The following is a 25,016-nucleotide window of genomic DNA, read 5'->3' as shown; positions in this document are numbered from 1 at the left end:
AGAGAAGTCCTGCATAGTGCATGGCTGCAGTATTTAATTTCGGATCGCAACACATGACAAGGAAAAGGTTTGCTGTCACAGACTTTACACTATGAATAATTCTGCAACCATCAACACAGGAGTAATTCCAGGAAAGCCCAGGTTAGGCACTTGTTTAGGTCTTTGATGAATTAGCATAATCTTTAATAACAGAATTTGGCAACCTCTTCAATTCTTGACTGCGAAATCACCACAAAATAGGTATTTTACTACTTAGTTCATGTTTTCCTGCCTAATCAATCTATTTTCTTGCTTGTGCAAGCTAAACATTATTGGAATTTCTATGCAGGAACAATGAGCGTTACCAGAAATAATTTGTAGGAGCATTTGCCCTATGGCCAAAAACAGCCCCAAAACCACCTGACACAGCTACTTATCTAACCCCCTCTGGGAACCTACAAAGAGAGAGAAATTAGCCCTGAAGGTGTCAATAATCTCAGCTAAAACAGCAGACCAAAACTGCTCAGCAAATTTTGTTATGTTTGCACTATTTGCCAATTTTGTTTGTGCTATTTTCTTCCAAATGTGTTGCCCATATATAGAAAAAAGATCCGGTAAAGCAGGACGGTGAACTTTAATCTTCACATTTTAACCTCACAGCTGAGTAGGAATAGCTGAGAGAGCCATCACAGGAAAGCAGAAAGCTGTCTTCTTGGTTTTCACCTCAATCTTCCTGAAAAATAATTAAATCTAAAACTTCACTCATCAGGAAAATTACAGCTAGTTCAATCTTAACCACTTCACCTGCACTCCAAGATTACCACAAAAAAAAGATACACTTGTTTCAAGAGATAGCAATCCAAGGGTCGATATAAGAAATATTCATCTTGGACAGTTATCTGTAGATTTCATAACTGAGCAAAAAATTCTCTACAGTAGCTTGGAATCTTTCTTCAAAATAGTCTAAGAGTTTTGTGGCCTCTAATCCTTTCAGAGTACACAAGATTGGACATCACAGCCAATTATTGCTGTACAGAGACATTGCTGGACTGAAAAGTTGTTTTCTGTAATTTTGTGGTTTGTAAGAAGCACTGGTTACAATTTTCTTCTCACTCAGCTATTCAGTATTGATGGTAACTAATTCACATGCCTTTATTAAAGAAATTATGCATAAGAGACATGATTAGAGAACACAATATAGCTCCCTAAAATAATTCATCATATGCAGAATATTAGAGGTATTTGTGAGCCTTAATGCTGGAGTCCATTAAATACAGTTACCCAGGTAGCCCTCGCTCTATATCTCCACTTCTGTATTTCTTTCTTAACACAGTCTTCTAGACCTTACACTTCTATGTTTTTGATACATTATGACATTTCACGTTTACTCTTTTTTCTGCTGGGGTTTCTGCTGGGGCAGTTATCAGAGAATTCACAGCTAAGCCAGAAAGAAAACCAACCTACCAGATCAGGGAAGTGTTTTGCCTTTCTCACAACTGTGTCTCAGTGACCCTAGTGGGCTGATACATCAGGACAGATCTCCTCTCCAGACGTTACAGTAGGCATTTGTGTATATATTTATCACAACTGTATTTAGTTAGAAGGATGTATGTGTATGTGCCAAGATCACTGTATTTTGCAGCCCTATGGGGCAATTAAAGGCTTCACTTAAATATACTGCTACTACCCGTTAGGAGTGGACCAGAAACCCCAAATCTTGTGACAAATAGTGAAGGACATCATATTCAACCTCTACCTCATTAAACTGCCTCAGTATTAGGGAAAAACTGATTGAAATTGATGAAGCTCTGTAACAGGCCACAAATTCACATTATCCTATTTCATGGAAGGAGAAAGGGGTATGTAGGTTCTGGTCATTAAATAATTAAAAGTGTCCATAATGAAGACTAGCAGGGCAGTACTACCTATAAATCTGTAAGAAGAATATAGTCTGCACATATTAAGCAAACATTCAGATTGTGTCTCTGCTGTTTTCACATCTCAGCGTGAAATAGTGGTATAGGATAACAGCACTGTAACTCTGATAGGCCTGTGTCTGCACAAACCCTAGGTCACCTGGCAGGAGACCCTGCCATAGGGCCACCCTCTCACTCAGTTTTGGAGAAAGGGAGATCATACATATCCAACACGTGGGAGCAACAGGCTCCTTAAAAGGCATTTTGAAGTAATCCAAGCAACTTGTCGAAGCAGTGAGGAAACAGAAAAGACATTCCTAAGACAGATCTTCTCCTTTTCAGCTGAATCCATATATATTTTGTTCTCTCCAAGGTAATTACTAAGTATTTCAAAGACTATTGTGTAAAGCTCATCTGTTGCATGCATCTACTATCCTTTAGCATCGAAACAATACAATAGCAAAACCAAAGAATGCAGAGCCTACAGGCACCCTCCAGCTACTGGTGTGCCTTGGAGGACTCAGCACTGATCCAGCAGGCTTAATGCAGCTTGTCTCATTTCCATGAAACAATGATAAACAGAAATGGTTCCCAGGAAACATGCTAAGAGCAAAGGAAGCTTCAGGGCTGGCATATTCCCCAGATCCGGGGAAGCCTCAAAGCTCCTTAGTGCTGGAGGCAAGGCTGGTGCAGCAGCAGGGATACAAGAACCCCAGGCAGGTAGGCAAGTGCTCTGCATGCTGGCCAGTGAAATGATACTGTTAATAGGCTGCCATCATGATTTGTCTTATGTGGTATACCAATGATGTTTGCTCATGAAATGTAAAGACTGGTCTGGGGGGAGAGGAGAAGGAAGCCATCGAGAATAACTGAAATACATTCATTTATTTCTAGACTTTTATGAAGTCTACTCCGGCCCTGATCTTTACATGGGTAAGACAACATACGTTATCTCTCTCTCTCCTGCATCTTTACCAAGTTCAATTCTTTACCAAGCACACCAAACTGTGCTCCTTGTTAGTAGGACTGGCATTAACATTTAGACCAAAAGAAATTTGTAGGCATCCATATGTATATTTGCAACTAATGCTATTAATCCTAAATTGAAGTACATGATTTTTCATTTTTTAAATAATTTTTAAGTGTTCCATGGCATATTTTAAAAGATTGTCCAGAAAAAATGCTAGTAAGCAAGAAAATGCTAGGAACCAGAAAATTATTTCATATACTTTTAAAATTACCTAAATAGCCAACATACCATGCATGCTAAACTTCTTTTATAATCTATGAGAAATTATCAATCATAAAAGGATGACTTCATGTTGTACTGCTATATTCTAGTTGCACTATCTCACACTGTGGTAACTCATGAAATTAAAAACAGGATATCCAAGGAGTGCATTAAGAAATTTAGCTTATTAATGTTCAATCATATTTAAACCCATTTTTCTTGCCATTGGCTTTTATGATCCAACAATGGAAAATTTTTCTTCATATTTTTCAGAAATAACAGAAAATTCCAAGAAATGGAAGCCCCTGCTAGTAAAAGAAGAAAAGCTGAGTATCACCACAGTTAATAGCTCCTATTTGAGATCCATGAATGCTTACAGAGTTACTTTCCTATATCGAACTTTCAAGTTTCATTAATAATATGCTGCCTTCCTGGGACACAGGTGCACTCCTGGTACGAAGGCTATTTATTTGTTGCATGGAGGAATAGAGGAGCTAGAGGAACAATGGCTTCAAAGGTCTCATGCTTATACGTCTTGACAGTAGTTTGTTGGGCAAGTGCTCTCTGGTACTTAAGTATAACTCGCCCTACTTCTTCCTACACTGGCCACAGACAACTCAGTAGCATAACCATAGCCAGAAAAAATGTTTCCTTTGGCAACATAAGAACTCGACCTATAAATCCGCATTCCTTTGAGTTTCTTATCAATGAACCCAACAAATGTGAGAAGAGCATCCCTTTCTTGGTCATTCTTATCAGCACAACTCACAAGGAGTTTGATGCAAGGCAAGCCATTCGAGAAACGTGGGGAGATGAAAACAACTTTAAAGGAATCAAAATTGCCACACTATTTCTTCTTGGAAAAAACACAGACCCAGTGTTAAATCAAATGGTAGAGCAAGAAAGCCAAATTTTTCATGACATTATTGTGGAGGATTTTATTGACTCTTATCATAACCTCACTCTGAAAACATTGATGGGAATGAGGTGGGTAGCAACGTTTTGTTCAAAAGCAAAGTACGTTATGAAGACAGACAGTGATATTTTTGTAAATATGGATAATCTTATTTATAAGCTGCTCAAACCTAACACCAAGCCAAGGAGAAGGTACTTCACTGGTTACGTTATAAATGGAGGGCCAATAAGAGATGTTCGCAGTAAGTGGTACATGCCGAGAGATTTGTATCCTGACAGCAATTACCCACCCTTCTGTTCAGGTACAGGCTACATTTTTTCAGCTGATGTAGCAGAACTGATTTACAAAACCTCCCTTCATACCAGACTTCTTCACCTTGAAGATGTGTACGTCGGACTCTGTCTTCGGAAGCTGGGCATTCACCCTTTCCAAAACAGTGGCTTCAATCACTGGAAAATGGCCTACAGCTTGTGCAGGTACCGCAGGGTGATCACAGTGCACCAGATAACACCAGAAGAAATGCACAGAATTTGGAATGACATGTCCAGCAAGAAACATCTTAGATGCTAAGATTTTTACAGATGTAAATACTTCTTTTTTTTTAAAGAAATTTTGGGTTAGTCTGGTTATTTTTTGACAAAGTGGTCTGCTGATTTACAGGTTAAACTGTGGGATACTGCGAGAGGATTTTTAATGACTGATTTTTCATTCTCGTTTTGACTACTGATTTACAGACTTCAGGCTCTTTTCATCAGGACATCACACCAACTGAAAGGATCTAGAGTCAAATCTCAGATTTTGTATATTATCCTCTATCACACATATCAGCTCCTGCATCTGTATGTAAAAGGACAGTAATAAACTGTTACAAGCTGCTTAACAGTTCATGCCCCAGCCTCTGAGATAAGACTCAGACCCTAAGAAATGAAGACTTAGAAACGTACTTTCATTCCTCTTTTAACACCCTACACCCATATGTATTTAGAAGTTTGTTAATAAATTGAGCAGTATACATTTGCACTGACCTTATACACCTGTACTGACATGTATATTTTATAGTACAATGTATGCAATTCCCAAGCAGCTTTCTGATGGTATAATAGCAGAATTTAGACAGGTAAAAACATCAAAGTCTCATAAACCTTAAAAAAAAAATCCACACACTGAAGTATATATTTATCGACCAAGTGATATTCCTTTAAATTATTTCAGAAGATAGCCCATTTCTTTCTGCTGCCTAAAGGAACTCTAAAAGATATATTACCATTTTAAAATAAAGTAGAATCTGTAGATTAAATAAGACGGGGGAGATGTATGGAAAACTACCTGAGAACATACATGAGAAAAGTATGAATGTCTTTCAACTTTTAATTTCATAGCAAGGCAATGTTTTTCATTAGTATGAGTGGATCTCTCCATTGTCTTGCATAAGCAATATATATTGACAAGCATCAATAAGCAGCAGATTTCTTCAACATTGTTCAGTGCACTATTTACTGACAAAAAGTAACACAAAAGCAGCTTTTTGAGAGTAAGCTCTGCTTCTTGCTACATGAATGAGATTCTCCCACATTTTTAATGGTGTAGAAAAGTAGGATCTCAAGAGATTCCCCAGAGCATACAACAGAAATTAAATACACAAAATTTTGTTCAAGTTTCGTAATGTGCTTATGTCTTTTGAATATTAATGTTAATGAAATGTCATGAAAATTATTTCAAGGAGAATTTTTTGATAAATTCAAGACACCTCTATTCAGCACCTTCTAACAAAGAGTTAAAATATTACATTTCTCAACAAATAACTTGGATTGAAGAATTCCTAAACAAATTACACTTATACAAAATCACCAAATATATTACTAGCTGCAGGTTATTCAAACTGTCCATAGCACACACACAAGTCTCATTCGTTTCAGCTGACATTATGTGTAATATATGAAAAACTGTTAAGTCTGTATGTTGTTCAGGATGTCTATAAAGTTGTCAGAAATTAACTAAGAATTTAAAGAATTTAAATTTGTCATAAGTGTACATAGCTCTTTACAACAGTAAAAAGGGAATGAAAATGCTACCCCAAAATGTTTGCAGTTTCATGATAAATTGTTAGTCTTATTCATTGATGCAGCACCATCATTTTGAAAGGAACTACTTGTAAGTAAGGTAAACTGTACCTGGCCTTCAAGCCACAAGCAGCTTTTCAAACAAATGTACTTCAGATCTAAAGGTGAAGCTACACAACAGACAGCCCAGGAGTTCCTGCTAATCAACAGCAGCTTGTGCACCCTTCATAAATGAAGATCAGTATTTTTATATATTGACTCTCTTGCAGTATAATTAAGATTTATCCTTCCCTAGTTGACCTAGTCCTTGTTAAAATTGCTCTTGCTCCCTATAAACTCAGAACTCTAGCTAAACAAGGTCCAACTAATTGCATAGATGAATATAACACATACACAAATTGGGTGAAGTTCAGCTTTTCTTACCCAAGCCCTAGAATATGCTTGTTTAGAAAGGGAAACAAGGGTGGAACTCATCCCTAGCCATCAGGTAGATCAGACAGCATGGATGTCATCCTACCAGGAACACACTTTGTAATAACTCCAACCCAAAGGGTGCAATCACTTCTGCTATCCCTCTGCACAGTGCAGTAATTTGGGGTTTCTGAATCCACAACCAAATGGATTTGATGGCCTTACTTCTGCTCATGCTTGTGGCTTTGGAAGACAGCAGGGCTCCCAATCCAAATACCTCAGGGCTTAAGAGGCATGGTAGGCAGCCTTGAATTTCTCCTAGTACAAGTAGACTGCATTAATGATTGGTAGGTAGCCTTTGAAAACAGTATCTGAAAAAAAAAAAATGTATCTCCTGCCATTTATAAATAGATAGATCTTCAGAAATGTAAATGTTCATCTTGAAACTGATGTACATAGTTCTAAGGCATTTTCCTCTGTATTCAGCTGTATATACGTGTAAAGTCTGCTTGCTATGTAATATTCTGTTATGCATGGAGCTGGGATAGGCATTATATTTGTCCAGTGTTTCAAGAGCCTTAAGCATGTGTGCCCTAACTTTTGAATGTACAAGTTTTTTTTTCTTTTATTGACAAGTGAATTTAAAAGAACACAACAAAAGCCTAATTTTCTACATCTGTTAATTTTCTGATACTAGACTTCACTAATTTGTTACACTGAACAAATTTATTATTTTCTCTTTGCTCAGAAATTGCAATATTGCAACCTAGAAAGGGAGCAATATGTCTGTCTACACATAGGGGAAGCTTGCTACCCTTACACTCAGTGGTATTTGTGTCACATGGGGTACTGTTCACAAACAAGTGTTTGCATTAGGCTACCTTTAATCAAAGAAATATTCATGTCACTTAAAGGTCATTTTGTTTCACTGGGCATGGGACAAATGACAACTAGGTTAAAACATGCTGGCTTCTAGTCACTTCAGAAGTGTGATTATAATCACATTTTGATTCCAGAACGTACATGGACAAAGCACATTGGTTGAAGAAGCTAGGGGGGAAACTCCTCTCTTTTAGGAGGACTTTTTCCCAAACGCATTTTTTTCTAAAAGCCTGAGAGTATTTAAACAGAAGTCTCAAGGTTCATTTTCCATCTTTCCTAATAATAATGTTAAGTGTCAATTTTGAGTCTTTATTGGGATTTTTTTTTGTCTTTATAATGTAGATGGCAATGGCAATTTGTAAATGAAGAGTGTAATAAACTAGAAAAGCTTGTCAACAGTAACCAAACATTACGTGTAACATTATATATGGCTGTACTTATGTATTTATTTGTCTAAATTGTATATATTGTTTTATCTATAGTGTCTGTAGGAGTGCATTCTTTTAAAGTATTATTTACAGTTTTGTGGGATTGCCAGCAAAGCTGTTAATCGAGATACTATTTTTTTGTATCAATGTCAAATAAAAAAAAAAATTAAGAACAAAAATTAAAAACTGAAGGTGTCCTGTAAGTTTTCTTCTTCACTTCTTTCTAGAAATGCAAAGGGTATTATCTGAAAACACAATGCCAGGGAATAGGGTCAGTTTTCATAAGGGAGAGTATGGTGCTGCAAAAGCAGATCTGTAAAAAATAGTTGGAAAAAATGCAGCAACCTTACAAATCATAAAGAGATGCTTTAAAACAACTAAGAGTTTCACATACACTAAAAACCCCTCCAATCACTTTCTTTTTTCTGTCATTTTCACCGTGGCAGCCTGAGTCTAATTGCAACACTTAACATGGTGTTTAATTAATATACAGCTTGGAGATATACAGATATTAGCACTAGTAGGACGGATTTTGTGTAGCTTGATTATCTTAATTACAAGCATTCTATTTTCTCATTTACTTAATTGATTGTCATAGATTTCCAAAGAAATTTGCACTGCCCTAAGTGAAAAGAGTATGTAAAAAAAAAAAACAAACCAACAGAAAAACAAATAAAAAATCCCAACTTAAAACCAGTGAAGTTGGGCTATTCAAGCAGCAACATGCCACAAAAGGTGATCGGTATGACAGGAAACATTGTACAAAATACTACCTACTTTTCTCTTGTTAAAAGTGGGAATTAGGAAGTGGAAGAAGAGGAGTTATCTGGAGGAAAAATTAAAAAAAAAAAAAACAAAAGAAAAAAGAATATGCCTTATTGATTCAGCTGCACCTGTAATAGAGTTGTCTCAAGTATCATCCCTGATGACATGCCTAACGCAGGTAAAGAAGATCCATTTTTCTGCTAGGTCTGAGTGTTAGCTGACTCGACATTATAACTCTGCCTCACCTGAAAGAGCTAAGGAGAGCAAAAGGCAATTTGTCATGTGAGATTTATCCTTGAGCATTTATTCTGCAAAGGCAGTGGTACATGCCAAGCTGTGCAGAATTATGTGCCATTGCCTTGTAATGTAACTTTTATCTGGGGGAGGCAAGTATCCCAAACTTGAGGTGTGCTGAGTAACACCTACCAGTTCTGCAGCTAAATCAAGAATAATTCCAATCCCTACATCCCTTTTCCTTTAGGAGTGCCTTTCTCTGACTTATTTTCTAGCATGACCTCTTTCCTCAAAGTGAAAGCAGACCTCTTGGGTACCTTAGTATAGCAGTAAAAGGGGAAAAACAGAGAGCTCCCTACAGTAGCATTTGGGAAGTACTAGCAGGCCCAAAGTACAAAATCATTTAGCACAACAGCCATTCTCTTTTGGCAATAAAGATAGCAGCCATGTAAGTGATGTAAGCCACAACCAGCTGAACTCATCCGTTGTGATACACCAGCCATAGGGCTCAAAGTGCATCATGCACAGATCATGCATCAGTTCCTCCTTATCATAAGACATTTATTTGAACATCTTAGAAAAGTTGTGCCAAAGTGTAGAAAGAGCAGAAAGGGATAAAACATTCTGAAACATTCTAAATTCTTTTATTTATTCAACTTCATTAAAATTCCTCCTCAAAAAGAATGTTCTATTTCAAGAAGTTTCAACAGTTATCCATTATACATCTTCATACATCTTGAATATGTATGAAGATTTTACCTTCATACATATTCAAGGCAAATAAAGTAAAACACTGGTCTCCATTACCTGGTGTACTGCATTTGGATTGAGCTGTGTGAGGCAAATCAAATTTGACTGAAGTCACAAGCCCCATCAGTTCATAGAATCACAGAATGGTTTAGGTTAAAAAGACAAGTTTAACTATCTAGTTCCAACCCACCTGCCATGGGCAGGAACATCTTTCACTAGACTAGGTTGCTCAAAGCCCCATCCAGCTTGGCCTTGAATACTTCCAGGGATAGAGCATCCACAACTTCTCTGGGCAACTTGCCCCAGTATCTCACCACCCTTATAGTGGAGAACTTCTTCCTAATGTTTAATCTAAATCTACTCTTTCAGTTTAAAGCCATTCGCCCTTGTCCTGTTACTACACGCTCTTGCAAAAAAATCCCTCTCCAGGTTTCTTGTAGGCCTCTTTAGGTAGTGGAAGGCTGTTACAAGGTGTCCCCGGAGCCTTCTCTTTTCCAGGCTGAACAAGCCCAACTCTCTCAGCCTGTCTCCATAGGAGAGGTGCTCCAGTCCTCCAAGCATCTTTGAGGCTCTCCTCTGCACTCTTTCAAACAGGCCCAAATCCTTCTTGTGTTGGGGGCTCCAGAGCTGAATACAGCATTCCAGTTGGAATACTATACTCCAGAGTGAGCAGAGGGGGAGAAACACCTCCCTCAACCTGCTAGTTGCACTTCTTTTGATGTGGCCCAGGATACATTTGCCTTTTTGGGCTGCAAGCAACATTATCAGGTATGTTGAGCTTCTTGTCTGGCCAGTGCCTCCTCAGGGCTTCGCAATCCATTCTCTGCCTAGCCTGTAGTTGTGCTTATGATTGCTCCAACACATGTGTAGGACCATGCACTTGGCCTTGGTGAACTTCACATGATTTGCATAGGCCCTCCTCTCAAGCCTGTCAACCTCCCCCTGGCCGCCATTTCCAATGGGGTTTATATCTGTTTACAAAGGGCTGAATTTAATTTTCTGTGTCCAACGTGGGCCTTATGTTTACTCAAAATGAAATCAACTGGGATATCATCAAGGTGTCTGGGGAAGAACACTGTATTCCAGGCAATACTTCACTCACCAGAAACTTCACCTCTTATCAAACGCAAGCAGGAAGACAAAGCAAGTAGCAATTTTTCCAATTACCCATTAAGCCCACTCCTTATGAAGACAAAGTAGAAGAGAGACCTACAAGTTTGTAACCTGTTCAATGAGAACACACATATAACATTAACTCTCAAGAGAAGAAGGTTCTGTAGTGAGTTATATATTTATCTGGCTCTCTGCCAGTTCACTGCTCCTAAAAAGTCTGTTTGGGAACACTAACAAATACATGCCACTGGCAAAAGCAAGAGTACCCTAGAGCCATACCTACTTCTTGCAATCACTCCCTTTTCATTCCCTACACAGATTTTATTTTGCCAGTCATTGCGTTAGGAAAAAAAGTAGTGGTATGATGATGCCTTTCCTAAACTTCATTCATCTGGAAGAATACCAACAGCCTAATTCTTAGGATAATGTTCTTCCCCCTTCATAATGAGACAAGTATAGATGGTCTTTTCAAGTTGGCCTCAGGACTCACTTGTGTCCCTGTAGTTCCTCTCCTCCATTCATTAGACCTGTCAATACACTCTGTGTGTAGACCCCTTGCAACTCTAGTCTCTAACCTTAAGGCAATGCTAAACCTCCTTCCTTTTAACCCGTAGCCCAGCTAACTCTTCATAGTTCCAGCACTAAAGGAGCTCCCTCTCCACATTCACTCAAGGGTAGTAGCCCTTGCCATCACCACAGCTGCCCCATCTCACACAGACTCTCCAGTCATCAGGTTATTCAGCTGTGACTTAGCCCTCAACATTCCTTTTCCCTATCTCCCCTCCTTCTTCCAGCAAGCCCTGGAAAGCTGCCTCCTGTCTGCTTCCCTACTATTCTCTCTTCTTATAGGACTGTTTACTTTTTTTTCCATTACTAGTTTCCCACAAAACTGAGATTTGCACATGGTTTACCAGTTCCCACTTAAACCCAAAACTGTAAGATTAAGACGAACACCTTGACTTTCCACCACATCCTTCTCCTCCCTTTGTTTTCCCCACTTCAGCTTTTTCCTCAATTTAAAAAAAACTCTTGCCCCTTACTCCAGTCTTCTGCACTTTTAATCTGCTTCAATCTGGAACATTGCCCTGTTATTTCCATCACTCTTTCCATTTTCCCAATGTTCTTTTACATAGCATCCTCCCATTTAATGCAGCTGTTCAAACCGGCCACAAAAATTACAGCACAGGGTTCTATGAAGAGATGGCTCCTCCCTGAAAGCTTTACAGTCCTACACTGTCCAATACCTGACAAAGTGAATTCAGTGAGTTTCAGAGGACAAGTAATAGTTCAAGAACCTTTTCTTCAGCATTGCCTGGCCTAGTTTTAGGTATATGGAAAAAAAAACAGCCCATCTTTCATCTTGCCACTGCCTGCAGAGATTATTGCACAGCCTAATATCTCAGTATCAAGTGCTTTTATATTTTTATTATTATTCTTCCTTATTTCTTTTACCTTTCCTCATATAGTCCTAAATAGTTCATCAGAATTCAAAACAGCACTTTTTCACATTTCATTTTAACTTCCATGTAATCAAATATGCCTTATTCCATAATTTCAGTGTTTTAACCTTTTTATCTGCTTCTGCTCCCTAGGTTACCTCCACTCTCCTCATATCTTTCTAATAGATATTTGCACAGAACCTATTACAAGAAGATTTGCACGAAGGCTAAGCACAGCAGTACTTTTCCTCTATTCCAGTTTTTGAGGTATCAACAACTGTGTTACTAGATTAGTTTCACCAGACAGGACAGCTTGTCTTACATTATCACATAACAGAAAATTTTGCTAGCATTAGAACAGAAGGCAAGTCTACAGGGCTATAGACATGGCAGGTGTCAACATTCCACTCCAGGGATGCCCCATCTCTAGAAGTGTTCAGGTTGGACAGGACTTTGAGCAACCTGATCTAGTAAAAGGTGTCCCTGTCCATGGCAGGTGGGGTTGGAACTATGTGATCTTTAAGGCTACTTCCAACCCAAACCATTCTATGATTTATTTTTTTTAAGTATCTCATTAATGAACTTTCTTTATATAGAACACCATTTCCCCTCACAAAGGACACATAAAGGGCCAGATCAGTCAAGATAAAGTCATCAAGGTGAACTGTGGCTGTGTGTTACATTTGCCATCAATTTGGAACCACTCAACTTCCAGTTCTACCAAGTTTTAGTTGCAGGATGGTTTACGAAACAAAGCATTGCTGCCTCTGGGGAGTGGTATCCTGTACTGACAAGGGTGACTTTGTACTTCCTGAGCACCACTTCATTCTAAAGTCACTTTATAATCCTGTGATAATTTCATAGAATAATTAGGGTTGGAAAGGACCTTAAGATCATTTAGTTCCAACCCCCCTGCTGTGGGCAGGGACACCTTATGCTAAATCATATCACCCAAGGCCTCGTCCAACCTGGTCTTGAACACTGCCAGGGATGGAGCATTCACAACATCCCTGGGCAACCCATTCCAGTGCCTCACCACCCTAACAGGAAAGAATTCCTTCTTATATCCAACCTAAACTTCCCCTGTTTAAGTTTGAACCCACTACCCCTTGTCCTATCACTACAGTCTCTAATGAAGAGTCCCTCTCCAGCATCCCTAACCAATTACTGCATAACTGTACTTTGAATTACAAGCTCAGCCAATACCAAGGTTGATGGCAGGCTGCTTTAATTGGTCATTAAAAGCCAATATTATTTACTGCCTTGTTACTTGGATTCAGAATTTCTACACATGGGGATAAAACTAATGGGCTAAAGAATATATATAGCATGTAATTAAAACTACATTTTTAATAGAGGAACATACATGCATGCAACACAAGTGCTGGCATATACTTAGAAGGACAGGTTATGAAAGTATACATTTTAATTTGCATTATACTGCGATTCAGCTGTTACTTCAAACAGATGGGCGAGTCGTGCAACATTTTTTAACTGATTTAATTACTTGTAAAAGCATTGGCTTGTGTTAATTAGGTGCAATAAATTACACAATGGTTCACAGATTCCTTTAAAAGGGGTATTGAACATGTAGTATCTATAGCAAAACAAACTAAGCCTCTCAAGCCAGTATTTGACAAAGTAGTTATCGGCTATTTGTGTTATTGAAACAGAAAGGAGCAAAAATCTCCACCATTCACACAAAACAATAACGTGCCTAACATAACAGGTATTATTGTATATTTGCACCTCAGAGATAGATGAATGTCATGAATATTATGCGGACAGTATATCCATCTATATGCTTAGAAGATCAGACTAAGTAAATGTAAACTGATTACTGTTACTCTCCCCCCAAAACACACTAGTTTAGTATTCAATTGAGGTAGCTAGTGCGGGATTATTACAGTTGTCTTGTCTAGCAAAGTCATTTGCTAAAACATGAATCATGTGGAAGAAGGTCCACAGGTTAATCTGAACACGTAGTAGCCTATGAAATATCTAGACCTCCACTCACTTTAAAGTTCAAGCTCCAGATGCTGCTTCTTGTCTTGAATTCCAGGGATATCCTGTAATAAAAACATTCATGCCCAAGAAGCATGAAGGTTTTATATGAAAATAAACTACTATGAAAACAATGCATCCAATAGGTATGTCCATCTAATATGTCCATCAATATCCATCTAAGTAGACAACTAGAAAAACGTCTCACCCACTAAGTACTACAGAGGAGTACACCTTTATAAAGATAAGCAAACAAAATCTGTAAGCAAGAGTGGTTATTAAACACCCTGGTTGCAATACCAGGAAAGCAGAGATAAGCAAGGGAAGTCATTTCATGAGGCTGGCAGGTCCTTCCCACCTCCAAGAGAAAGGGCTGCCCTCATAGCATGGCTACTTAAGAGCACAAAAAAAACATATCCTGAGCCACTGAGATCCTGTGGATCCTATATCCTGAAGGCCTACATCAGCCCCGGATTTGGGTGCTTGCTAGCATAACCTGGCAGAAACCTTGCAAGATCTTTGGTCAAACCTTGCTACAAAGCTGTCATGGTTTAAGCTCAGCTGTAAAGCAGCCATGCAGTTTCTCTCTCACTCACCCCCTTTCTTCCCTCCCCCAACTCCCGGAATCGAAAGAATGCAACTCCCACGGGTTGAGATAAGGACAGCCCAGTAACTAAGGTATAACACAAACCACTGCTGCTACCACCAATGATAATAATGATAAGGGAAATAACAAGGGAAGAGAATACAATAACACCCGCAGACTGACCGAGCAGTGAAACTAGCCATTCCGCATAACTCTCACTTTACATCCTGGGCATGATGTGCTGTGGTATGGAATACCCCTTTGGTCAGTTTGGGTCAGGTGTCCTGTCTCTGCTTCCTCCTGGCTTCCCCTCCTCCCTGGCAGAGCATGAGGCTCACAAAGTCCTTGGTCAGAGTAAACATTACTGAGCAGGAAGTAAAAAAATCCGTGTTATCAGCAGTGTTCCCAGGCCAAAAGTCAAAACCACAGCGCTGCACCAGCTACTAAGAAGGAGAAAAAATGACTGCTACCGCTGAAGCCAGGACAAAAGCTTACACTGGGGAACACTACATTTTACCTAGGAGAACAAATCATGGTGTCCCAAACTGCATTTCAGTATTCCAAGGCCAAAAGGAGAGTGAACCCTTAGCAGATAAAATTGTCTCATTTGTGAAAGATCCTCTATATCCTAGACATTTTAGATGATGAAGCATTTGAAATTTTTTTTATGGTTTTGAAATTGCTGTGCTGGAAATGTCACTGAAAACAAGTTTGCACTTTTATCTTCTGCTAAACCCAAGAGAAATACCACTTCACAAGAGTATATTACATTTGTTTTGAATGCTGGAACAGCCACATCAGAAAGTAAACTAAAAACCATATGGATTGTCAGTGTTATTACTACCACCTGCCCATGTTTTCCCTTGCCAGCTCTGATCAATTTTATTTCATTCTCTTCTTTCCCATGCCTTTAATTTCAAAAGTAGCAACAGTCTGCGGGTTTTTTTTTTAATGTACCACAATTTCAGTAATACTGTATTTTGTTTAAGGGGGAAAAGGGCTTAATGTAGTGCAAACATTTTTAAAGAAAAATGGGAAAAAATGGCATGTTGAAAGTCATACTTGCATGCACACACTGGCTGGCAACATACACATACAGAAACAAAGGGAGAAACATTTTGTTGTTGCTTGACACGTGCCATAAGAATGAGCAGCAAGCCATGAGGAGTTTAGAGTGAGCAGGACTGTTGTTTCCCAGATTTTACTTTTCATTAATCATACTATTATCTGAGAGAAACCTCATCCAGTCAAATACTGGGGACTAGGTAACTTTTTAGGGTACCTTCCAGCCCAAATTCCATTCTATGAAAGGAAGCGAAAGCAACGTTGCTGCTTATAGGTGAAGAGACTGCACAGAAGAAACAAGGGAGATTTACACATAAGGACTGGACACAAAAACTTGGGAGCTGCATAAACTTTAGTAGAAGTTATATGCTACAGGTGACAAAACTGTATCTTTGAAACCTATCCCAGATAAAAACAAAGCTTTAGAAAAAACACACGTGTTCTGCAATTTTGTGCACACCACCTGAAATCTCATGTTCACCACTGTCTCTGACCCACAAATTCAATCCCAGTTTGCTGCAATGCCAAGACATGTATTTAAGCAGTAATTCACAATGGGTGAGGCAACATCATCTGGGGGATTTGCAGCTGCCTGGAACACATCAGACTATTGGCAACAGCATTAATTAACACTTCTTAAAGTATGTATTTGTGAAACTGCACTTTTAGTCATATCAGTACCTACACAATGATGAAAAGCAGCATTTGCAAGAGGAGTAGCATGCACTCAGTCTTCGATCCACAACTGTTTCTAACATGCCTTCCAATAAATTCAATTCCTAACAGTGCAGCTTACCCAAAAATAGGTATTTGATATATAAAATTTAAATTACAACATAGATAATTTCTTCCATGCTCATTTGAAAGAATATCTAAACCAGAAAGAAGTTGGTAATATATACTTAAATGGTATACACCAAGAACTAAGTTAACCTCACCTGCCTGTTAAATTTTAATTTATATAGGTGCTATTTTGTACCTCTCAAAGTAAATGCATTATATCCTTGTTCCTAAATTGGCCAATATCTGCACTAAGAGGACCTTATATACAAAGAAAATATTTATTTGTATTAACTTACCATAATATAGCTCAGTTCTACAAGAATAGATAATCTTTGAAATCCTCTCCAAAAGGCAGTAATTTTGCCTTTAACTGCAAAAATTATTTACACAGATAAGAGACTTCTTTTGTGACTAAGACAAAGATTATGATCTTTGGTAGATAAGCAACAGAAGCCTTAATTTCCACTGTCTGTTATGTATTTATATTAGCTAGTGTTAACATGCACACGTATTTGTCTCCAACAGAAGCTTTTAAAGACTTCTCACTGAGATCCGAGCATCTAAGCAGTTGAAATGGTTTTAGTTTGGGATTATTTTTTTTTTTCAAACGCTTTTAAAAGTAGCAACAAATTGATTTATTTTGTCAAGCATTAGTAATGCTCCACTAGCTTGATTTGTGTTGACATACAAACAGAACCCAGGACTACTCTGAAAAATACAAGTTCACAGGTGACAACCAAGAGCTCAGTACTTGCTGTAAGAAAGGACCAGTTGGGTATACATCTGCAATACCAGCTACAAAGTGGGTTTGGACTTTTAACCCCATATTATACGTAAATCTGCAGACACCAAAGCTCTGGTTTGGTTTTGTTCCACAATTATAGTGGAAGCTTTTAAAACCCACAAATGTCTGACTGGAGTAAATCAAACCTGGGGGATTTCGTATTACAGCATGTTTAGAAATTGCTCAGCAGCTAGCGCAGGTGCACCTCAGTCTCCAGTGTTGACTGTCAAGAATTAAATCACAGAAAGCTTCAAGCAAGCTCTTAAACAGTTTCATGGAAGAGGCAGTTCCCAAGCAATAGCAGTTGTAACTTCTGAAGAGAGTTGGCACATACACCTCTGCAGGAAGCACATGACATGTGCAGGTCCTGGAGACTTCCTTGTTAGGCAGCAGGTTGTCCACAGAAAGGGCAAAGAGGAAGGAGATGGAACATGGGGCCTGACAGCTCTCAGTTCTCTCATGTCAAGTGCTGCAAACGCTGGGACCACGCAAAGAGATAAATCTTCTCATTAAAAAAAAAACCAACTAAATTTTAGAACAGAAGGAGAGGAAAATAAAGTATTTTGGGAACTGCAGGGTTCACAACTGCTTTATATAAATATATGTGTGCATGTGCATATAAATTAGGAATGAAAAATACTTCGGAAAGCTGAAAAGGTATTGATGTGATTTTTTTTTAAAAATCACATGCCACTAGCAAAATGAAGTTGGTATGTGAAGTAGTGGAGTTTGTTTGTTTAAGAAATTGCTACCATGTATTACTTTCTAGATAGGAAGCAAGGGCAGCATATAAACAAAGAGCTGCAACAAAGTGTGCATACATCTCCCGGATGGATTAAATTCTTTATCAGAAACTCCGTCCTCATCCTGAAGTTTTCTAAATCACGTAGCTCAGTACAAAGCAAGCACTAAACCCACCAAGTAAAAATAACTGACTTTACAATAGGTACGTGTGCTTGTACAGGGCAAGAGAACCAGAGTTGAGGTACTTGCTTTCAGGCCCCTATGTATGTACTACAATACAATAAAATACACTCTGTCTACTGGCTATGCTGCACATCCTACTCCACAGAATTTTTTCCTCTTTTCTTTAACCGTATGTTAGGTATAAATAACGATCACAGAGGCTATGTAGTAGCAGTGTTCCAGAGGTCCACACGTGCTTATCCTGCCTGCACTCCATGTAGACACAAGGCTTGCTCCCTCTGTGCTCTCCAGCAACCAAACACCAGCAGCACAGAGCTGAGGCAACTGAGTCAGTCCTGCTGGCAACTGAGTCAGTCCTGCTGGCAACTGAGTCAGTCCTGCTGGCAACTGAGTCAGGCTGCTGGGCTACCTTTAGCACAAGAGCTGAACCATCTCCAGAAAACAGAGTAGACCTAGCTGAATATGAATCTGGAGAAGGGCTCTGGGAGGAAAGATGTCAGAGAAGACAGGGTGGCCACATGGAAGAACACAACAGGGAAAGGATCGCCTCAGCGGGGACAAAGCATGAGAGAAGTTGAAAGAGGAAGAGCACAGGGAATACAAGCACCCTGAGCCGCAGCTCTGCTTTTGAAGCCAGCGACTGTAGTACATTAGTACAATAACTGACCTACTCTCCTTAGGAAAAAATATTTCCAACCACAAGAACAGCAGAATTGTCTGTTTCCTTGGTTCGTGGCTTTTACACACCACTGATGATTTCCATGTACCTGCAATAAGCACCATGCTGTCTGCAAGGCTGCCTTGGGAGCAAAGTGCACTGCACTCCAAACACAGTGGGGCAGGGCAAGCAGCACTTCCCAACTTCCAGTGTAGCTCAAATAAAAAAATCATTTTCATGGGCTATGCTTGCAAAAGTTGCTTCTTTCCTCCAGTAGCACTCACGAGGGACATGCCAGAGCCAGCACAGGGCCCAGCATAATTTCAGCTCCAGCAGCACAAGGTGGGGCTGTCCCCAGCCCCCAGCAACACCCAGCTCCCCAGTCCAGGAGGACATCTGTGCAGCTCTGCCAGTACCCCAGGTGCTTTACATCTGCAAGGATATCTCCACTATCCTAAGACGGCTCTTTATAAAGCTCCTGCAAAATCATGCTGACTTCTAACTGCATTTAGAGCCTCTATTTTAGATGAGATTTTTCTGGACTTTTCAAGTCAACGTAACTGGCTTATACAAGTTTACTTCTAAACTTGTCATATGAATGATGATGACAGTACAGCACAGAAAAAACAAAGTCAACACTACGAAAGATAAACATATGGGGGCATACAGAATTACAAAATATTACAGCATATGCATCGCTTTGGCAGTAATTAGCATAAATACATACATTAAAAGGTATATTTGATAAGTAGTAGCCCCACGGACACCTGGCATATGCAACAAAGCAAGCCTTTTGCAATTAATAACCAGTCAAAATTTTATCTTAGGCTACAAACCACTTTTTGCCTCAACCAAATTTGAGAATATATTATCCCCATGTTCTAGTGTTTCAAAGTACATCCCTCATTAAACCAAAACGGTACTAAACATTTTCAGGATGTCACTTTCACAGCAAGTAAAGCACCATCACTGTTTTGTAATACTGAAAGCACACATCTAACACACCACAATCTGGAAAACAAATCTGTGTACTCTCCTGGACTGAAGCAGAATGTTTAACTCACTTTGTTGAAATTTTTTCACCTAACAGCTGCCTGCAATTTAAACTGACATCAATCTGATTTGCCACAAGGTCACTGGAGTACTATTCCAAAAGAGTAATTTTAGGCCTTTGGCTTGTACCAGAAGAGGGGAAGAATATCAAATTTACTTCATTACTGTTATTCTTATATACTCTTATATACTCTTATATACTCTTATGTTGCCTAAAACAATTTTTAGGGCATCTGTAAATGCAATAGCCCCAGTCATCTTTGAATTAAATACACATAGCCTTACTGTAAGACATTATCTGCAATTACTTTATTAAAAATCAAAATCTTTGCCTATGAAAAAGACCTTGCTGAAGTATGCTGACAACAGAATTAGAAATAATGGTAAGAAAAAGGGAAAGTAACTCACTTGCTTAAACACAGCTCTGGTTTGATTTCCACAGACTGATCCAAGCTATGCTACCTTCAAACAGTACAGACTTCGGAGAATCAGACCTTTGTTGGCCTTATAAATCCAACAAGGAGGTACTGATATACAACACAAGTCTGTGAACATAAAGTAGTTTTAAACAAGAATAGCAACTTATATAATGCTAAGTTGTAGCTCGATAGCTCTCATCCAAGAGTCCAGATTTATCTTTGTGAAAATCCTTCTGGAAAATAAAAAAGTATCAAGCAACACACAAGCACAGGACTTCCCTCACCCTTTCAATCTTTTGAGAAGCATCAGGTTTACGGATGACTTGACTGTGCCCCACCTGACAGACAGATTTACAAGGTTAGCACTGAACCTAATCAGAAACAATCAGAAAACTCTTTCTCTCCAGTGTCATTTTCTGCCTGGATGGCTCTGCTATCCTATTATAAATAGGAAAAAGTTGCAGCATAAGCAGGGTGGAAGACTTCAGGGAGATTTTAGTAATCAGCTTCCATTCAAATCATACCTACTCTTTAATCACGATTGGATCTTTTTCTATTTTATAGCCCCAGGAGTAAACTGAGAAACTCATAATCAACACAGGGAGTGAAATTTTAGTCCCACTGAAGCTGTCATGAAGTATTATTAATTCATGGGGCCAAGACTTCAATAACGGTCCTTCCCTCTGGATTCTCTGGTCTAATTTCAGCTGTTTTTCTCCCCCCTTTTTCTATTTCTCATAATATAGGGTAAACGATCCAGTGAAGTTAAAGTTTGTTTTAATCAGAGGTGCTATAACAAGGCAAAGAAAAGAAAACTTAAACCAACCTGAATTCAACAGGATTCTGAGCTGATTCTCTGAGATGCTGGGAATAGTTCCAGGTTTAACAACCCCAACCACATACCTATCACACTGTTCCTTAATGTGAACATTTACTTCACAAAAATCTTTCCACAGCACTCAAATTTATTAGGAATTTTATTTGATTTCACAAATTGCACATCTTGCACTCTCAGAAAGATACAGCTTTCAGCTTGTGCTAAAAAACTCTCCAACCAAAGCAACCTACAAAACCACAAAATCTATTTCTTGGTCTAAGTACAAAGTCGTTTACCTCTATTGCGAAAAGGCACAGAAAGTTTACCTTTAAGAAGGTACTTTTTGCATCAGAATAGAGCACTGCTAACTTCTTGCTCGGCATATTCAGGGGCAAAGGCACAGCTCACATCAGCCTCAGTTCACTGCAAGGCCAACGAGCAGCCTCACACTGGCTGCAACACTCTCACTGGAACACCAACCCACCAGGCACAGCAGGAAGGGAACACTGGCCACAAGACTGACTAAACCACTGGGAAGCTTGGGAGAAGAGGGAGCGTTGTCCTACACACTTCTCTGGTTCTGAACAAACTCATGTTTGCCGACCATTTGATTATAGACTTCTTTCTTTAATTTATTTAATTTTGTATTCTTTCTTGGCAAATAACGGAGCACTACCACAATGCAGGTCATTAGCCAAAGACACTCATTTGTCAGAACAAAACAACTGAACTTTGGATAACCTCAATAACCCAAATACCAACGGGTTAATAATGGTGTACTCAACCTTCTTTGGTGTATCCAACAGAACAGTAACTCAGACATATAAGGAACTTTCCTTGTAACAGTCTTCAAAATATTTCCATTTCCTTTACATTATGAACCAGCACAGGTACAGGCTCTAAAAAAGTACATGAACCTCTGAGGTTGGTTGGTTGTTTTTTTTTTTCTTCCCCCAATACCAAAATGCTTCCTAAAGCTAATTCCAAGCTTTCAAAAACAGAGATGTGGGGAGAAACAGAGATCTCGCCCTTGAAGAGGATTTCCTATTTAGCACTACGCAGTCCGTCTTCCAGAACACAAAAGTTTTGCTTCTGGGAGATGTAAAAACACTTAAATAGGCAAAAAGATTGCATGTCATGAATAGCACAGAGTCCACCTCCTCAAAAACCACCGGACTTACTCTGGTTCTTCTGGTTCATTATTTCTAATTGCCTGCTGATGACAGCCACATACATTGCTGTGTCACCAAAATAACCTTAAATTCCTTTACATTTTGAGATGTTATACCTCAAGTGTTCTCAAAGGAAACAAAGCTCAATCTAGTTACAAAACAAGAAAAGCCTTTTGCTCAAAGTAAATCTAAAGAAGCCCAGCACTCCTATGAATGAGCAACATCTTTCCTTAATGAATCTGAATTATTACATGGATGAAAAAGAACCAAATAACCATTTAGTTTCCTCCTAGGAAAAAAAAACAAAACAAAAAACCACACAAAAAACAAACCAAAAACCAAACACACACACAAAAGTTACATATTCGAACAGTATTTTCATTAATTCTTAAAATGCACACCTCTTGGGAAAAATAAAACACGGAGAAGCATGTATTTTCCATCTATGATGGAAAACCAGATTTCCATTGTATTCTGTTTCTCATAGCTACTGTTCTACATAAATGCATCCATTTGCACAACTGATTTTCTGCACCCTACGGAGACAATAAAACAAGCACAGCCTTTCAAATCCACATTTGAAAAATCAAATGGCAAAATATTCGTATCCTGAGGTGGACAAGATTACCTCTCTACTGGTTTATGCAGCAAAAATTAAATATTTATCCTTCTTACCATGAACTCTCCCAAGTCCCTGTAATTGCTCATTGATCCACTGCTGCCCATAAACTGAATGTTATTAGAAATGGACAACGTAACAACTACCAAGTCTGGTTCAACATCTGAGATTACAATGATTATGCAACAGCCTGATGAGCATCAATCTAACAATCATAAAGCAGCTATAAACCCACATTTTTACGTGCACTGTAATGTTACTCTTGGTCACCATGAGAAAATTAATAACTAAAGTGTCACAATGCTCAACTAATATGCCTGGATAGTTTATCAGTTGGGCCACTGTGTAATAAAACACAAGTACCAGACTTTGCTGGAGTTTCCTGGTTTGAGTAAATCCAGCTGCTCCATCAGCTCATTAGCAGAGTACATGCACAGGGAACTCAAAGATGTAGGCTCCTGCTGCTTTTCCAACTTCTCATTTCAAAGTAATTAGTATTCTCAGTGCATGCACATGCATAACTACATTGCAAGAGGGTGGACAGGCTGCCCACTTGATGCAGTGGAAAAACGCACTGCAACTGACCAAATAAAGTTACATCACAATGGATCCAGAGGCAAAAATAAATAAATAAATATACCAATTGCTGTTTGTTATCAACAAAGTCTCGTATTTTATTTCTGCCTGTAAAACACACTGCGGGGGGGGGGGGGGGGGGGGTGAAGGGAGAAGGTGGTAGCATCCTCTACTCCCCACTGAACAAAAATCAGCATTCTCAATGCACGCAGTTGACAATGTTTTAGGCCTGTGTCAGATTTATCATCAGAGCTAAGTGATTTCAGGCACAGGCCAGTCTCACAATCCAACATCTTTATGCAGAGGTAGGTGGTGAAAAAGAAAACAAATCTCTGATTAAGAAAAGCATGAGGGGGAGGCACACCATTTACACACTGCACACAGCATTCCCTCTCACAGAAATAACAGTGTTTAAAAACATTCTGAAGAGATGTCCCACAATCAGATTTTATAGGATCACTCTGGAAACCCCCAAATTGGGAGATTTTAAATTAGACTGAGGTGGCTCAAAAGGCACACATTTGTCTTCCTCTCAGGAGAGAAGGTGGGGGGAAGAAAATTCGGTGATGTTTCCTGGCATATTTCCCATATTCTCCTTCCATCTCCATGTATAAAGCCGAAGTGTGCTCTGGGGCTGGGAGGTCTAGAGAGGAAATTGTGGTAGGATATAGGATAACATTTCTAGAGAGCAAAAATATTTATCACAACTAACTAGCTGCATTGCAGCTTGAATGTAACTCTCTGTATGTGTCAGTGAGAATATCTGAGCTCAGCACCTGTCAGAGCAAAGAGATGGGCATTCCTGTTCTCCTGGCATGGAAAAGATACGTTGGCAGGGTGGGAGGCAGCTTTTCCTGGCCTGAAGCCCACACTAGAGTCCCAGGAAGAAAAAGGCTGGAAATATTCCTCCTCTGCACTCCCTTACACATGTACAAACAAGTTTTTCTCCAGATCTGGTTTGGTGCTAAGCTAAATTCTATGTTTATATTCATTCTTTTTAACACATTGAAAATAATAAATAGAGCTGTGTTTCATTGACTGACTTCCATCTCCGTCCACATCACAGACCTACTTTCAGCCCACTGAAGCAGAGCACACTGGGAGGGCTAACTCTGTGCACACTGACATTCATCAGCCCAGAGAGCCTGCAGATGCGCAGCTGCAAGCACAGCCACGTAATCATCATTTACAGATGATTATATTTTTAGAATCATCTAGTTAAGCCCTATTTTCCTGACTTCAAAGACAGTTTTATGGTAGCTCACCTGTTCCAGCTTCACCTTGTTAATTAGTGACCTCTTCCTTCAAACACAGGCAGGTGCTCCAGCCAGCAACAGGCACCAGGTATTGCCCAGCAACACCTTTCTAACAGGAGCACCACAGCTGCTTTGGGGCAAGTCATAGGATACACGAGAACTGTACCCATCTC

The 25,016-nt window shown here is 39.2% G+C and overlaps 1 protein-coding gene across 12 annotated transcripts in view; it reads left to right on the top strand.

Annotated features, from left to right (window-relative positions):
* Window positions 1-4,643, top strand: part of B3GALT1 (beta-1,3-galactosyltransferase 1) — a 204,657-nt gene extending 200,014 nt beyond the window's left edge. For 11 of the 12 annotated variants that reach the window (XM_062604695.1, XM_062604693.1, XM_062604694.1 and 8 more), the window contains 2 exons: window positions 2,790-2,828; window positions 3,400-4,643. In XM_062604695.1, the coding sequence (XP_062460679.1) occupies window positions 3,632-4,612 (981 nt within the window). In that variant the 5' untranslated portion in view covers window positions 2,790-2,828; window positions 3,400-3,631 and the 3' untranslated portion in view covers window positions 4,613-4,643. The remainder of the gene's footprint in view (window positions 1-2,789; window positions 2,829-3,399) is intronic. The other variant, XM_062604698.1, reaches the window with a different exon arrangement.
* Window positions 4,644-25,016: the final 20,373 nt, after the last annotated feature.

This window comes from Pezoporus occidentalis, unplaced genomic scaffold (assembly GCF_034315485.1).
Source record: "Pezoporus occidentalis ecotype Australia unplaced genomic scaffold, CSIRO_AGI_Poc_V1 ctg88, whole genome shotgun sequence".
Classification (NCBI taxonomy): domain Eukaryota; kingdom Metazoa; phylum Chordata; class Aves; order Psittaciformes; family Psittacidae; genus Pezoporus; species Pezoporus occidentalis.
Note: the sequence above shows the minus strand (reverse complement) of the source record. Positions and strands in the feature narration are given on the sequence as shown.